The 17,833-nt window shown below is 53.7% G+C and overlaps 1 protein-coding gene across 2 annotated transcripts in view; it reads right to left on the reverse strand.

Annotated features, from left to right (window-relative positions):
• FSTL4 (follistatin like 4) overlaps positions 1–17,833 on the reverse strand; it is a 440,615-nt gene that overhangs the window by 143,616 nt on the left and 279,166 nt on the right. For both annotated transcript variants that reach the window (XM_073802526.1, XM_019924423.3), the window contains exons 5-6: positions 4,694–4,887; positions 1,045–1,168 (exon numbers count right to left, since the gene is read on the reverse strand). In XM_073802526.1, coding sequence (XP_073658627.1) covers positions 1,045–1,168; positions 4,694–4,887 — 318 coding nt within the window. The remainder of the gene's footprint in view (positions 1–1,044; positions 1,169–4,693; positions 4,888–17,833) is intronic.

The following is a 17,833-nucleotide window of genomic DNA, read 5'->3' on the forward strand; positions in this document are numbered from 1 at the left end:
AATGGAACTCCAGGTACAGGCTGGGGCCGGGGCCGAGGATGCCAGGACCTGTGGCTCAGGGTACTCAGGGCACCCTGGGGATCTCATCCCTGCTCCCCCAGTTCCAGGGCCTGCAGTTAGGAGCCGTGAGCTTGCAGGTCACGTCCAAGGGCGCCTCACACAGGGCACACACATTACCTGCTTTAAGCAGAGCCTGAATGCTGTCTGTCGTACAGGGACTTCAACTCTTTGGGGCCAAGAATGTCCCTCTTGTCTTGGGTTAGGGCCCCCGCATCACCCTTTCCTCTCCTCTCCTGGTGAGCTTGTCTGCAGTTACCTGGGGCTCCTTCTTGCATCTCGCATCTCTTGGAAGCCCTGTTCCAGCCCCAGCTACGGCTGGCGTGAGGTCATGTCTTGGGGCAGCACCTCAGGGAGAAGACCTGTGTCCTTCAGCTGCCCTACCCACTTGCCATATGTACTAGCGACCCCACAAAGGGTCCACTCCGGGCACCTCCTCCGTTTTCAGGTAGCGCACCCCCTGTCTCTTCTTCTCCAGGGATTCCCCTGCCTGTCATCAACCAGGACCCTTGCTCTTCATCATCCTCCACAGTGACTGTTCCCTCTCCTGCCTGGCCAAGCCTCCAGCACCCTCCTGCAGGGTTTACCCCCAGGTAGGGTTCCCTGATGGGGCCAGGCCACTGCCTGGGGAGAACCCTAACATCTGCTTCCCCCATGTGCAGTCACAGAATCCCCTAGCGATGTGAGGCAGTGCCCTCCTAACCGTGCTCACGTCGCAGTCCCGGGTCCCTCAAACAATAGCAACAGCGCGAAGCAACTTTATCCAAAAGGAGCAGAGCGAGTCCCCCCCCCCCCCCCCACCCCGATCCCTACCGTCCTTACTTGTCCCTTAAAGCTCAGGCTTGTTGCAAAACAAATTCAACTGCTTTCACGTATAGAAGAAGCCAATCTTGGAAACAACCAAGGACAGACTCCAGGCCCCTGACACCATTTTGGAGCAGGAATGTCTGTTTGCCCACTGCGAGCCCCGACTGGGGCCTGACTTACGGAAGGCTGTGTAGAACTCATGGAGGGTCAGGAGGCCGTCTTTGTTGTCGTCATCAAATCGGAGGAGGTCGCCTGGTGAGCACCCCAGGAAGTCCTCTTCCAGGCCCTGCTCCTTCAGCATGTGCTGCAGGTGAGAAAGGGAGCAAGGCTAGAACCGGGAGTGAGCTCAGAGCTGTGGGCACTGCTGGAAAATGGCTCAGGCCAAGTGGGTGGGGCTGTGCTCACCAGCCTGTGTGTGTGTGTGTGTTCGTGTGTGTGTTCGTGTGTGTGTGTGTGTGTGTGTGTGTGTGTGTGTGTGTGTGTGTTCGTGTGGGGACTCCAGCAACAGCTCGGTGGGCCATGAGGAGCACCAAAATCTCTTTGGTATTGTCTCGTTTGATTCTCTCATTTTATAGATGAGACAACTGAGGCTCAGAGAGGGAAGGGACTTTCCCAAGGTCACCCAGTGATTGGGGCCGACTCGGGATTAGCATTCAGGTCTGTCTTCTCCCTGCCTGGGCAAACAGACCCCAGACAGTCTGAGGTGGGAAGGATCCTGTGGTCACCCGATCTACCCCTTCACGTTGTAGATGGGGAAACAGGGAAGAGAAGGGGCCTGATCAAATACGCCCAGCAAACAGTGGCCGAACTCAGTGGCTCCCAGCTATGTAGAGCTGGAAGGTCACTGCTCCATCAGTGTTCCCCTCGCTGCCTCCACCAGCCCACTCCAATCTCAGGGCAGCACATCCTAGCCACAGCACTCCCCCCAGGAAGGGGAAACTGCCGTTCTACTGACCTAGGCTTGGGCCCCCGTCTCTGCCTGCCCTGTCTTGCCAGGAACACAAACCACTACCCTTAGGATTCTGTCACGGGGACCACGGGGGAGCCCCTGTGAACTCCTCTCTGGATGTGGCCTGGGCCACAGGGCAGAGGTCTCCCCAGCATGACCAGTCACCTTTTGGCATGTGTGTCTGGAACTAGAGTCTTGCAAGGAAAATGCTCAGAAGGACATCTCAGAAGAAAGAAAATGATTTTATTTTTGTGGGGAGAGGGGAACGGAGGCCTTTCCTCTTTATTTAACGGTCTCAGCTGGGCCTGCTATGTTAAATGCAATTTAATGTGATAATGTTAAAAAAATGACCCTTCACCCAGCAAGTAAGAGTGTTCGATACAAGGGCGATCAACCGTAACGCCCGAAATCAATCTTCCAAAGATGGAAATTTCCCTTTGTCTATTTCTGTATTGGAAGTTGATTAACTTTTCATAGGACTGACAAGTTTTTCCCGGACGCCTCTGATTCAGTGTCAAGGAAAGGCCCATTTCAGCTGGCCCCTGCGCGGCAGATTTATGAAATGTACTTTAAACACATTAAATTTTAAAGAGGAAATCATAGTCCAATTACCATGCTTGTTAATGGCTTCAGGTGCCTCGGGGCATGTCTCTGCCGGGTTAGAGCAATGCACCCAGGAAGGTTCTGTTTACCTGGCAGCTACCGGGAGCCACGTGGGCCTGGGGCACCAAGAGCCCACAGCCGCCTCTGTTAAATAAGGAGAAAACGCCTGCCCTCCGGGCTCCCCGCACAGCCTGTACTGCGGGGAATCGAATCGCCAGATGGCTCTTCTCACGGGTAACCGTAACTAACAGGACCTGGGCTCTCCCCAGAGCGGCGTGGGTCACCTGTGGGTCCCTGGCCCCGCCCCTTGGGCTCTTAGCCATAGCTGGGGGCTGAGTGTTGCTGGAAGTGGCGACATGCAGGCTGGCATGTGTCTGGGAGGCCTCCCGGGGTGCGGGCTGTGGATGGACTTGCACAGGCTGCCAGGTGTGGGTGAGCAGGGGCAGGTCTGCAAACGCCTTAGGATCTGTGTTTCCCCACACACTCCCTGGAAGCAGGCTCTGGACTGGCTGGACTTGAGAAGGGGACCCTGCGTGGGGAAGCGTCTGGATAACTGCTCTGTACTCAGATTTTATGGGCACCTGTCATCCCCACAGACTTGGAGAGGAGCAGGTGGAGCCTGTGGTGGGAGCCCTCCCCCCAGGGAGCCCCCTGTACCGTGAGGAGAGCAGGTCCACTCACCACCCCCCCGCCCCCCCGGCCCCCGGGTTTCGTCTTAGTTCACCATGTTCTAGGTAGTACACACTCTGCATGCAAGTCTCCTGATTTCCTGGAGCTGCTTCCTCATCTAAAAATACTCGGGAAGGGAGGATAACACTAGCACCTACCACACAGCAAAGGGTGGCTGAAAGGTTTAAGGAGGAAATAGTAACAACAATAAAGGTGATGCTGACGAAGTGATGCTGACGGCTGTCCTGTCACTTACTGAGAATGTGCCGCGTGCTGGGCACTAGGCTGAGAACTTCACGTCTTAGCTCATCTAACCCTCCTGAGGACCCTGCGACAGTCACAGACAAGGAACGAGGCACAGAGAGGCGAAGTTGTCTGCCTAGACCCACTAGGTCCCTGTAAATGCTGGAGCTGGACCTGGACTCAGGCAGTCTGACCGTGAAGTCTGCGTTCGTAGCTATTCTACCCCCGAGTGAGGAACACATCTGTGTTGGGCACATCACAAGTAAAGGGTCTTGCTTAGTGCCGAGCCCACAGTGGGTGCTCTGTAAATGTCAGGACCCTCCCTAGCCTGGTCCTTCCTGGTGACCTGGCCACAGCTTTGATGAGGTCATTGCTGTGCCTTGTGAAGGATTTCTTTAAAGTAGCATCAAAGGTGGGGACTCATCCTATTACCTGTCCTCTGGTGGCGGGCACTCTGTGGTCTCTGGGGCAGAGCTGCTAGGCCCTCCCACCCTTCCTGGGGAGGCTGACCTCGTCCTCCCTCCATATCTTTGCCCCTCGTGTGGCTCCAGGGCCCCAGGCCCTCAGAGACAAACAAGCAGAGTAGGAGCAGGAACTCAGGCCCTCGGGGCCACCCAGCCTGCCTTTCTGCCACCAGCACCCAACAGGTCCACCCTGCAGCTGGCCTGCCTGGTGCCCTAGGTTGCTCCTTCCTCGCTTCTTTTTGCTGCAGATGCTCCAGGCCCTTGTACCACCTTGTAGCTGGACAGAGGGACACGTGTGCTGTGTCTGGGAGGGAGGCCCCATCCAAGTGTTTTCTCAAAGGGAAGAGCAGTGTTTGGGGGTGGCCACAGGGCTTCCCGCAAGCCAGCAGGCTGGGGTGCGGGCTACTGATTCCTGGATACCGCAAAGGGCGAGGTCCTAGCGGAGAGGACGTGGGGACACCCAGGTCACAGCTCCAGAAGTGTTTGGTGGGAACCAAACCTGCTTCCTTTGAACCTCTCTGCTGAGGAAAGCAAAGGACTCAGGAAGAAAAGACTTACTTCCTGATGAAAACCTCAGAGCCCAGCCGGTGTGCAGTGTATGTTTCACCAGCTAGCTGAGAGTGCCTCAGAGCTTGTTTGTAAATATTTGCTGACGGTGGCTGGTGGGAAGGAGACACTGACATCGTTCTGTTTGTCAGATATTCTCAAGAGGCGTTAAACACAAGCTCTCCGACTCCCGGGAGGTGGCTTTCTCTTGCAGGAGCAAGGCCTCCTTGGCATCCCATTTACAGAGACGGTTACAAATGACTCTCCCCATGTGGATCTCCCAGTTCTCTTCCTTCACACGCGGAATGGAAAACTGGATTCCTCGTGATGCAATTTCACCGAATGCCGTACCCACCTGGGCCAGTTCAGAGCGGCTGAGGTGGCCGTCCCCGTCTACATCCAAGTCCTTAAACAGAGATTCCACCAGGAGCCGCTTCTGGGAAGCAGGGTCTTGTCTGCTGTCCCCTTCATGGAGTGGCTGCAGGCGGGTCTGCAGCGCCAGGAGGGCCTTCTTCAGGCGGGCGTAGTCGGCCATGGTGCATGGGTTACCTGGAAGAGAAGATGGGGTTATTGCAGCCAGACTCCTCCCCCGGTCTCGAGAAGACCCCCGTCCACCCCACCCATCGGCAGTTGCTGGGCATTCACTATGTGCAGCGCAGGGTGTTACCGGAGTGCGTGAGACCTATTCGTCCGTCCGTCCACCAGTCCATCCCATAAATATTTATGGAGCAGTGCATACATGCTACACATGATGCAAATGCTGGAAGGAGCCTGTTTGTTCATCTCGCAAATGTTTATTGAGCACCTACTACAGCCAGACACAGAGTGTTTGCCAGACGGAATGGGGAGATCCGTCCAGGGGAAGTCCCAGCACAGCCCCACAGCGGCTTTAGGAAAGCCGCCCCGATTCCATTTTGTAATAGCTCATCTTTGCCTTAATCCTACCTTAAAGGCTGCTTTGGAATCCTTGGTCTCATAGATTAGCGAGTTCAGTTAACAGGACTAATAAGCCCTGCTTAAGTTCATTAGGTACACTCCCAGGGCTGGATTACTTCAAAACGAACATGAGTACACAAGCCTACGACCAAGACACAAAAGGCAGCTTTTACAAAATTAAAACCAGAGCGCACAGCCCGTTGCTCTTAGGCCTTTTATCATGGCCATGCTTGGTCCACAGCATCCGAACCACACAGTGTTTTGGCAAATGAGGCCTGTGACGCACTGTGACATGACATAGTTTATCTCGCTGGCAACAGGCCATGAGGATGCTCCCCGCACAGGGCTGCACCGTGAGTGGAGGCTGCTGGTTGTTAGCGAACGGGAGAGCCTCTCTGGCCCCACTTCCCCACCTCCCAGGATGGAATATGTACTCCAGCACCTGGCTTTGCTGAGCCCTGGAGCGTGGGTGTGCACTCCTCCTCATCCAGTCCAGGGTGAAGCCAGTGCCCTGCTGGGAAGGGAGTGTCTGGGGCCTGGGGCTCGTCCCCTTAATTCCAAGGCCAGTTTAGGGCACCAGGTCATAGCTCAGGGGTGCTGGAGCGCACTGGATCTGGAGTCCACCGGGTTTGAGTCCCAGCTCTGTGGCTGCCTGTGTGTGTACCTTGCACAAGGTGCCTCAGTGATTTCATCTGTGAAGTGGGGAGAGCAGTGCCTCCCACACAGGGCTGTTAGGAGGGTTAAATAAGATACGCACATAAAAGGCACAGCAGCCGTTTGGCACCAAGTAAGGGCTCATAAAATGATAGCTACTCTCCCCCTTGTCATTACTGGAACCACATTTGCCGAAGAGCAACAAACAGGGGAGCTGCCTGGTGGGGAGAGTGCTGGTGGGGAAGTCTGTCTGTTTCTCTCCCTGCCTCCCTAGACAAGCCTGGATGGTCCAATCACTTTCTTGTGCTTGTTTGTGTTTCTAGATTTTCTTCCAATTTGGGTCAATTGATTCTTGTCAGAAACAGATACCTGTTACTCTCCTCCTGCATGTTTATTTAGAAAAAAATCAATTGCTGTGTTCAATATAATCAAATCTATTTGCTCTCTAGAGGTTTCTATGCTCTGACAAGAACAACTCACCCACCCCTCTTTGGCCTTGTAGGGTATCCATTCCTGGGAGCTCATAGGGCCCCTGGTTGGCAAACCCGATTCTCAAGTCTGTACGGCGTTGAGAATTGTGGCCGTGTCCCACGACCACACACTCACGCCCAGGGGAGTACGTGGCGGCCTGCTGGGCTCTGCTTCCTGAGCCTGGACAAAGGTCAGTCTGGGGAAAGTAGAGGAAGAGCTTTGCTCAAATCCTGGCCTCCAGCCTCCAAGAGGGTGAAACTAGTCCTGGCAAATGGATAGAAGCTGGATGCGGTATCTGAGTAGAGAGAGAAGCTTTGGTGGAGACGGCAGTGGAAGTCTCTGTGGGGGGATCTGCAGGGACCTGCACTGGAGGGCCTGTCGGGCTTTCCTGGGGACAGGCATTCATGCCCAGATGCTGGGAAGCTAGTGCACACAGCGGATGGCTATGGGGGTGATAGGAGGCTTGACTCAGAAATGCTAGCGCACAGTTAGCCTCCAGAAAAACACACTACAGCAGGGCCACCTGAAGGACGGGCCGGGCCAGGTCAGATGGGGAGAGATGTTTCATCCTTGCAGGTCCTCCCAACCCTCCAATCTTCTTCACAGACCCTGGTGGGGCACAGATCTCCTCTGAGCTGCCTGCTGCCCTAGGCCAGGGGTCCGAAGCTAGACAGCACCTCCCACTCTGGCAGGCCAGGGAAACCTTCAAGGTGGGTTCTGTCAGGTGGGTTCTGTCAGGTGGGCTCCCCAGGCTCTTCCCCTCTTATCACATCCCTACAGTTCACTGTCAGTTCACAGTGGCTTCTCCACCCTGGCAGCTGCCCAGCACATGAATCCCGGTCAGGAAGGTATGTACATGTCTAGAAATCAACTTGGGGGAAAGAGGTGGTGGCGCCCAGTCTCCAGGGCCAGCTCCCTGAGCCCCTGGTCTGGCTTCCTGCTAGGGCTCATGCCAGCCATGCCCTCCCATCCTTTTACCAGCATTTACTCATAAACTCTGTGCCCAATACTGGGGAGCACTTTGAGGATACGATGGAGCTTCCCATCCTGGGCATCAAGGGTGCCTGTGGAGGGAGAGCTAACGAGGCCGGGGTGAAGGAAGTCTCCCTAAGGACGGGACCTGCAGGATGAGGGATCTGTGGGCAAAGGACGCAGAGGGGAGGGAATGCCAGGTCACAGGGACTGCAGGTGCAGGAGCTGGTGGCACAGAGGAAGCTGGTGTGGCTGAGCCGGAGTGAGGTGGGGATGGGGGCACAGACAAGGCTGGACGGACGTGTGGAGCTGGCGTCGGATGCCAAGACCGGCAGATCACACTTTGCCAAACTTCCCGTGGCTTCTTTCCTTTACTGAGGGCCTCACTGTGCCTGGGTGCTGCTGGGCGTGGGGGTCCTGGGATAAACTGAGCTGCTCCTGGAAGACGATTTGAAATCCTTCTTTATCCCAGGAGCACTTGCACTTTACATGAGTTTCAACCTGGAATAATTAAATCATTGGCCCAATGTTCCTGAGCTCCTCTAATATCCCTATAGCTCTGGGCGACCACGAGCACCAGAAGAAAGACACCCTAATGGTGTCACTTTAGATTCCAAAATTCAACCTCTTTCAAGACTTCTGCTGCTTCATCTCCAGCAAGGACTGCCCTCTCAAAAGCCTTCCCTTTTGGTTTCCAGGATGAGTTTACCAAATCCCAGGTTTAGTTTTTTCATTCAAAACACCCCCTGGTCACACTGTGGGGTCAGACGGAGCAGCTCACCAAGGTGGAGCGTGGGCGTCTGTAAAGGTTCCCACCCTGCTGTCAGTTTTAAACCTTTGTCTTATTGTAAAAGAAACACACGTCCATCAAAACAACAACAACAACAAAACACTTGGAAAGTGCAGATAAGTATAAAGAAAGAAAATAAGTTACCCATAATCCCCTTCCCAGAGGCTGGCCAGAGGTGAAGCCAGGCCCTCTGCACAGGTGACCCTGACTGTGAGCCGTTTAAACCAGTGGAGCCCTGGCTGGCCTTGTGTGTCGCACGGGGCCTGAGGCCCGGCCCACGGAGCCCCTGTTTTCAGATCTTCCTCTTCCCTTACTCAATTTGGGCAAGAGCTTCAATACCCAAGGGTTGGGTCTTTCTCAGTATCATGCGGGTCATCGCTGCCCGCTCACCCAGCAAGTCCACCGGGGACTTGAGGAGGTAGGGGTGTGGAGGGAGAAACAATCTTAATAGCACCTGCCACACGAATGTGCTGCTTGGGGTTGGTGTTTACTGCTCCCTCCAATGTTCTTTTATTTTTCTTTATATAGCAGGTCTTTGTTAGTTATCTATTTTATGCACATCAGTGTATACATGTCAATCCCCATCTCTCGATTCATCCCACCCCCACCCCCACACCGCTTTCCCCCCTTTGTGTCCATAAGTTTGTTCTCTACATCTGTGTCTCTATTTCTGCCTTGCAAACCAGTTCACCAAAAAAAACCCCCCATTTTTCTAGGTTCCCCATATATGTGTTAATATACGATATTTGTTTTCTCTTTCTGACTTACTTCACTCTGTATGACTGTCTCTAGATCCATCCATGTCTCAGAAAATCTACAAACAATAAATGCTGGAGAGGGTGTGGAGAAAAGGGAACCCTCTTGCACTGTTGGTGGGAATGTAAATTGGTACAGCCACTACAGAGAACAGTATGGAGGTTCCTTAAAAAATGAAATATAGAATTACCATATGACCCAGCAATCCCATTACTGGGCATATACCCAGAGAAAATAGTAATTCAAAAAGACACACGCACCCCAATGTTCACTGCAGCACTATTTACAATAGCTAGGTCACGGAAGCAAGCTAAATGCCCATCGACAGACGAATGGATAAAGAAGATGTGGTACATATATACAATGGGATATTCCTCCAATGTTCTTTACCCAAACCTCTGCCCGGCTTACTCTTCACTGTATATTGGCCACTGCAGAAACATCACCCAATCTAAACTAGCACCCCCAGCTTCATAATTCTCTGTGCCCCACATGTCTGGGGTGGGCCTGGGTCCCAGGGACGGACCCTGCCCCTTTGGAGGGCAGGTCTCTGGAGGGGATACAGCAGAGGCTTGGGGACCACAACACCCCTCCCGGGTGCCCCCGCGGGGGCTGACCATGATGATGGTGAGAATGGCCGTGCCCAGCCTGTCCTGGGAGCCCTGAGCCTGGGCCTCCGTGGCCTAGCCTGCAGTACGGTCAACTTCCTTACTATTGATCCAGGGTGGGTGGGTGGGAGGGACTTCCAGAGAGGACTCTGGAGAGGAGGACGTTTGTATATGATATTGAGGTCTGTGACTTGAATGAGCTCACCTGGAGCTGCCCAGCTGGGACATTAGGGGAACTGCTTCATGAGTAGGCAGACTAACATAATTTGTACATGCTTGGAAAGTCATTTAAGTGTTTCCTCTGTGTCTTGGTGTTTTCAAGGAAAAGAAAAATTTGTGTCATTATAATATGGGGATTTTGGGGTCTCTTTGTGACTTAGGCTAGGTCAAAGCCTTTGAGTGAGGCTTGGAGAGTCCCAGGGAAGACCCCTCCAGGCCCATAAACTCACTGTGCCTGACTGCAGCCGATGCTGGCCTGCTGGGTACCTTCTTGCGTGCTTTCTCCTCTCCTCTTCTTTCCCCTTTCTCTGGGGCCCAGCTCAGCCCCCTCCTGCGCACATACAGAACCACTGTCGTCCATCCATCTTCTTACTCTCTGCCCTGTACATATGGTCTGTTTTTGTGTGTGTGTGAGGCTTGTCCTCTGTCTTAGTTTGGCCTCCTGCTTAGCAGCCCCTGCAACTAGGATAGAGGGTGAGCAGTATATTTGGAGATGATCCCAAGAAGTGCAGGGAGGAAGGAGGAAGTGAGACTGGGGACAGGGAAAGACAGTGGCAACCGGGGCTCAGTCCACAGGACCTTGCAGAGACGGTGCTGAGTACACCTCGGAGCTGCTCCACCGAGGTGCCGGGGGCAGGGTGCTCTTCTACCAACTTCCGGCCCTCCTGGGCTGAGGGCTGCTCCTGGGGGCATTACCCCCACCCCAATCCAGCACTTGTGGACTCAGCTCATGCATGAGGCCAGAAAGTGCCCTCAGGCTGAGGATGAGGTTGGAAGCTATTTACAGGTGTCACGGGGACTGATCACCCGCAGCTGCACGGAACCTCTGGGTTGACTGCGGGAATCTGGATGGGGTGCTATCAGCGTCGGCTACATCCCTCTGTGGGGCTACAAGTTCCAAGCTGGTGGGGCTGGCCTGGATAGTCACACGCACAGTGGGACAGTGTTAAATGCTTGTGAATGTGGTTGAGTCCTGCGGCTCTAGGCAGACTCTCTCCTCAAGAAGCTAGGGTGACAGGACCACTGTGTAACAACCTTAGCTGGGGTCCTCAGGTAGAGACAGCCTTCATCACAGGCTGCCACACCTGACACCAACTCCACTAATGACAGTCGTTGCAAGGCTGGAAGGAGCACTAGACGGGGAGGCAGGAGAACATCTGGTTCTGTTTTTGAGCAGCTGTGGGACCCTTGGAAAGGCATCCACCCCTGCCCTTCTTGCATCCACTTCCTACCTTAGAATGGGGGCAATAACAGCCCTTGACCACCTTACAGGGTCCTTTTACGTAAAACTAAATATAAACAGACTTTGCCATGTCTGAGTGGTCAGCCAGCCCCGAAGGCTTCTCTGCATGAGATGGGCTCAAGGCCCTGTGTGAGCCGGGGCCTGGTGCATCTGTCTTTGTCCCCTTCACTGATGCCCAGCGCCTGGCACAGGTGGCCACAAAATCAGTGAAGACTTCTTCACTCCCTTCCCCTCCCCACGAACATTTCTGCTCTAGGGCCTTTCACGGAGGGAGGCTTGTGTCCCGGCCAGCCTTGCAGTGATGAGAATCCCCAACAGGCCCTTGGAAGGGCCCTCCGCTGGCTGGGGTGCCCCCTGTGCCGCAGTGCTGGCCTCGGGCTTCCTGCCAGCATGTGTGTGCGCAGGGCCCCTCCTGCTCACAGACCGGGCCTGTTTTGGCAGATAAAATATTGATCAGCCCGCTGAGGAGCCCAGAGTGTGATCCTATTTTCATGTCAGAACTTGGTAATGAACTACATTTATCAAGCCCGTTCTCCACGAGAAAGGTCAGCCGCAGATCTGGCTAAGTTGTTATGACACCTCATTAATCTAGTTCCCTCAATAACTGTCCCTCTTTGAAGATTCTAATGTTCTCCCATTCCAGCCACAGTCCTTCCACTCCGAGGGAGATTATTATAGCAGGAGCACAGGCACATCCGCATTTAATTTTTTGAGCAAAGAGAGATAGGAAGCAGGTAGCAGCTTCTGGAATTAAACGTCTATCACAGGCACGCTTTCTATTGCAAAACAAAGGGAAGTAAGAGAGACATTGAGAATATTCTATCAGCCACATGCGCCCCTGCCAGCCTGGGCCTCAAAGGGGCGGTCTTCACTCTGTGGCAGGCAAAGCTTCCGGTCCCCGGTGTGGGAGGGGCTGGTGGCTCCAGAGTTGAGGAAAGGGGGGTTGCACAGGGTGGGCAAGGTGGGAGGCAACAGCCAGGAAGCAGGACGCTCAGATTCTAACCGAGAGGGAGACAGGCCATATGGTCGAGGCCCCGGACAGGCCCAGGTCCCAGATTCCGGGGGGGCCTGGAGACCCGTGGCACCAGGAAGGGAGGTGGTGCGGGAGACTGCGGAGGGGCCGTCTCTGCCTGCCACCCTCTCCGACATCCCCCCGCCCCCCGTCTTCTCTGTCGCTGCCCTTTCCCTAGGCTTCACTCTCTGTTATTCATGCACTGTTGGTGTCAGGCTGCCCCATCAGATGGGGGCCCCTGGAGGCCAGGGCCCTGCCTTGTTGCAGGTGTGACGCCAGCACCTGGCCCACGCGCCTGCCTGCAGAAGGTGCTCATTAAATGCCTGCTGACTGGATGAAGGTGGAATCTTGGTGGAGTGCCGCTACAGCCCTGCCCTGAGGAGGGGACAATCCCGGCCACCCTGAGCCACAGTGACTGAGGTCTGGAACTCCGGAGAGGGCTGGGGGCCGTGTCATCACCCATCAGATCAGTTCCTGGTTGGAGGGGGGCGTGAGATGCACGTGTGGTGGGGCATCTGCAGTGAGTGTGTGTACGTGTAGCTGTGCTCACTGCCGGGGGCATGGGCCCTACCTCGCTAGTAGGGGCACCCCAAAACGTGCGACAGGGCCCCACAGAGTTGCGCATGGCCAGGCGGGGGGCGGGGAGAGCCACAGAGGGGATGCTGCCCTGCTGGACACGGGGTCACGTGGAAGATGTCTCCTCCGAGCCCCTGTGGGGACACACACGGCTCTTCGGGACCTGCCTCTGGAGAGGAGGAGGATGAGAGGGTCTGTCCTCTGGTTCTGCCACCGCTGGTCACGACATCCTGGACAGCCCTGTGAAAAGGCCAGGCGGGGGGCAGGGGGGGGCTAGGCTCGGATCAGCAGCCCAGGTGGGGAGGCCTGAGGGGGAATCTGGCCACCGCACAACTTCGGCAAAGGCCTGGTTCCATACCAGGGCTCTAATCAGTAACTGCGCACAGAGCTGACCCTGGGGACCCTCTGAGCTCCCAGGGAGAACTTTATACACAGGCAGAATTGGGGGGTCGGGGTGAGGGGGATCCTGAGGCCCCTGTGAAGACCCCAGCCCCCAGCGGCCTCCAGGGTGCTGGCTCTTCTCTCACCAGGGCAGCCCTGCACTTCAGAAGTCCCCTGCAAACCCCAAATTTATGAGAGAGGGGACTGCAGGACAGGGGTTACTTGATATCATGAAGAACTCCTCTGCCATTAGCAGAAGCCATCCCACTTGGGCATGGGTGTGAGCTAAGGAGCCGGAGGATGGGAAGGAAGGAAGTGCTGTGGGGGGGCCGGTGGGTCGTGCTCTGAGATGCCCACTTGTGGGGGAAGGGCAGCTCCCTTCCCGAGCCGCACAGCAGCCAGCCATGCCCTCGAGCCACACCCTCTGAACTCCAGTCCTCCTCGACCTGGCAGGGTGGCCCAGCCCCTAGGCTCAGATCCAGAGACCCTCACCTGGGAGAACCCCCAGAAGGGTCCAGGGGAGAGACTGGATGTGGCCACAACCTCTTGGTGGCTGTTGGGTCCGCTCATGGGTAGGCTCTGCCCCGAGCCCCACCCAAACACCAGCAGTTCTCACATTGTCCCCAGATGGCCTGACAAGTAATGTCACTGCTGCAGGCAAAGCTGGGATCTTCACCACCAAAGCAAAAACTCAGCTTAATCGTCTGGCACCAACATCACAGCTGAACATGGTTGTGTTACATGGGCCTCCACTGCAATGTGTCATTCGGAAGTCTATTTTGAAACCGCTAAGCTGTGCAAAGAGCAAGAAGCATTTTACTTCCTGGTCTAATTTATGAGCCGCCATAACTTTACTGGAGTTTAGTTTAAGAGGAACAGATGTTTAACTTGATGTAAATGCATGAACGTTAACAATCTTTCTGCTGCCATTTCTGGGACAATTCAATTAACAATAAATGCCAAAACCAATGGGTTTATCTTTAGGATATGTTTTCACTAATACGATGTACTTTTACTGATGGTGTTGACCAAGCCACAAAATTCTGAAAACCCCTGGCGCTTGTTAAGCACACACGATACGGCCTCCTCACAATCCCCAAACAGACACAAACAGTTGTACTCAAAGTCACTCCACCTGGTGACTCCCTGCCGGCTGTCCCCTGGGGCCCGTAACTTCTGAGCAGATGGGTCACTACTGCCACACTCAGGCCCCCTGGGAGGTGTTTGCGCCATGGCCTGAGCTGCGTGCGATTCCTGGCTACTCCCACTACCTGTCAGAAAGCGGCCTGCAGATCTGCTTCCAGGTGCCCCTTCCTGGAAGGCCCTCTCTTCAGATCTGACTTTCCTCCCAAGGTCCGGCTCTAAGGAGGTGCTCTGTCTGCTCCAAGCCACACACTCTCATCCTGTCTTCGTCTCTGCCCGTCTCCTCTGAGACTGTGCTCCAACACCTTTGCATCTCCTGCGTGAGTGTCTTCAGTCTCTTAGAGAACTGGCCGTGCGGACTGCAGTGGACACCGTCATGGGCCACGAGGGCGCCGGCGAGTTGCTGCCTGCCCTTGGTTCGGCGTGCTGGGCCAGCCTCCCACCATACCATCACTCTGGGCTCCAGCTGGCTCCCCTCCTCACGCACTAGTCTCAACCCCAGAACCAACGGCAGGCCCACCACTCATTCATTAGCAGCCCCTCATCGGCCCAGACCCCAAAGAGGGCCTAGCGTCAGGCTGGCCAACTGTCCGTGCTCAGGGTCCTCTGCTCTTTGCCCTGGCCTGTGCTATTTGTCATCCCAGCTTCTTTGGAATGTTCTGGGTTGAAGGTACAGGACCCACTTTGGGCCCACAATAGGATCTGCACATCTAAGGCTCCACGTGGCCTCCTGCCCTGCTTGGCCCAACACACGTGCCACGCAGACCATGCACCTTCTTCCCCAGCTGCTGCACCAGAGCCGATCAAGGCTGCTCAGACGCTGGGGGGAAGTAAACACCTCCACCTGCACCCGAGTTCTTGGACAAAACCTCATCTCAGTTTTCGACCCAGCATCAGGCCATTTAAATGAACAAAGCCACCCAGAGCTTTGCTAGACAAATGGTACATTTGCTCATCAGTGCCTGGTTCAGTTGATGTTGCCATACGGTCTGCTCTTTGACATTTACAGTCCTCTCTTCTACTCCTATTAGAGAAAAAGCAAAATCGGTTGGAGTCCAAGGAGAGGGATCCACATACACTGTTTATGGTTGATGGGCACACCTGTCAGGTGGCCCCAGAGTGAAAGAGTAATGTTTGAAAACTTGAATAAATGCTAAAGCCCTCCTGGCATTAAGAACTTTAGTTTTTACTCTTGTGTTCGTGGGAACCTCACACAACTAGGTTCCCTACCAAGTGAGTCATGCTTTCTAGAAGGAGGACACTGACTCCTTACAGACTCCAATCCCCCACTTTCCGGCCCGGAAGCTCAGGCCCCTGCCTGCTCCCCACCTGCCCTCACCCGCACTAAGAGGAGAAGCAGTAGTGCCGGACCAGAGGACGGCCAGCAGAGGGGAAGCTGGAGTGCGTGAGGGGGAAGAGAGTGGGCACCAGCCCACTTGCTGTGATTCCATCAATTTTGTTCCTGAGAATTGCTGGGAGGCTTCCCAAACCTAACCAAAGGGCAGGGTCCTGCTACTGAGGCTGCAAAAGTTTAGTTCCTCAGGGGTCAGATTGTCCAGAAAATGTTACTGCTTTGAGCTTTCAGCTGCCCTGTTTTTTTTTTCCCAACAATTTTATTGGAGTATAATTGCTTTACAATGGTGTGTTAGTTTCTGCTTTATAACAAAGTGAATCAGTTATACATATACATATACCCCCATATCCCCTCCCTCTTGCGTCTCCCTCCCACCCTCCCTATCCCACCCCTCTAGGTGGTCACAAAGCACCGAGCTGATCTCCCTGTGCTATGTGGCTGCTTCCCACTAGCTATCTATTTTACGTTTGGTAGCGTATATATGTCCATGCCACTCTCTCACTTTGTCCCAGCTTACCCATCCCCCTCCCCGTGTCCTCAAGTCCATTCTCTAGTAGGTCTGCGTCTTTATTCCCGTCTTGCCTCTAGGTTCTTCATGACCATTTTTAAATTTTTTTTTAGATTCCATATATATGTGTTAGCATACGGTATTTGTTTTTCTCTGACTTACTTCACTCTGTATGACAGATTCTAGGTCCATTCACCTCACTACACATAACTCAATTTCGTTTCCTTTTATGGCTGAGTAATATTCCATTGTATATATGTGCCACATCTTCTTTATCCATTCATCTGCTGATGGACACTTAGGTTGCTTCCATGTCTTGACTATTGTAAATAGAGCTGCAATGAACATTGTGGTACATGACTCTTTTTGAATTATGGTTTTCTCAGGGTATATGCCCAGTAGTGAGATTGCTGGGTCGTACGGTAGTTCTATTTTTAGTTTTTTAAGGAACCTCCATACTGTTCTCCGTAGTGGCTGTATCAATTTACATTCCCACCAACAGTGTAGGAGGGTGACCTTTTCTCCACATCCTCTCCAGCATTTATTGTTTGTAGATTTTAATGATGGCCGTTCTGACCGGGGTGAGATGATATCGCATTGTAGTTTTGATTTGCAGTTCTCTACACCGTGGTCTTTGAGCGGCCACTGAGCTGAGGGGGACCTCGGCCAGAGACGTGGTAGGGTCTGAGGCCGCTGTGGGCTCAGTGAGTGGTGGGGACAAGGTCTCCTGGTGCCAGAGTGAGGCTTACATTCAGGCAAAATGAACACTTTGCTCTGTGTGGAGTCACAGCACGGGAGAGGCATTCTACACACCCTCTCAAGAAGGGTGGTGCTGTTCCCAGGATGCGTTTTGGAATTCCATGTGGGTGTTTCTGGTTATCACGATGATTGGTGGGGGCCCTAGTAGCACTTAATGCGGGGGCAGCAGGGACCTTAGGGATCCTGCTCTCTGTAGCACAGTACTGCCCAACAAACATTTGCTGGGCTGGCATCTTGTACAAGTTTTCAAATGTCACAGTGGACAGTCATGGAGTGAAAGATCCAGCTACTATTCTCCGATTACTAGGTTCTAACACCTAACATGGTGTTACACAAAAAGTATCTCCCCCCCGCCAGGGTTTGGCAAGGATTTTCCAAGGAGGCACCTATGCGGTACATTGTAAATTTGGTTTACAACTTTATCACAGATTGTCCACTATTTTGGAGAATCACCCCTCCACACACAATGTCACTTGAGTCCTCAAACTGTCAACCTAACACGCCTGTCACAGGCTCCATCTGCAGCCATGGCGTTCGCAGGATCCACGTGCCAGGGCTGACGTCGGACCACTGCGAGTTGGTGTGTGTAGCTGGTGTCCAGTCACATACTGAAAGGCACGTTGTATGCCCACGACGTTTCTTGTATTTCTCCTTTATATCCCAGGTTTGGTTAAGACACGTATTCATTCAAGATAATACAGGGATGTTACAGAATACTTGCTGTGAAAAGGTGGCTTTGGGTCTGACAGGCTTAAAGGCAAGTCACCTATGTGAACAACTAAAATCTGTTTTTTTCCCCCAACGTTTTTATTGTGGTGAGGCACACACAGTATAAAATTTATCATTTTAACCATTTTTAAGTGTACAGCTCGGTGATATTCAGAATATTGTGCGACTCTCACCACCACCCATCTCCAAAACTCTTTCCATATGTAAAACTGAAACTTTGTTCCCATTAAACAACAGTCCCTCATTCCTCCTCCCTCAGCCCCTGCAACCACCATTCTTTTTTCTGTCTCTATGACTTCGACTCCTCTGAGTATCTCAAATAAGTGGAATCATACAGTACTTGTCTTTTTGTGACTGGCTTCTTTAACTTCACGTAATGTCCTC

Source organism: Tursiops truncatus, chromosome 3, assembly GCF_011762595.2.
Source record: "Tursiops truncatus isolate mTurTru1 chromosome 3, mTurTru1.mat.Y, whole genome shotgun sequence".
In the NCBI taxonomy this organism is placed as follows: Eukaryota; Metazoa; Chordata; class Mammalia; order Artiodactyla; family Delphinidae; genus Tursiops; species Tursiops truncatus.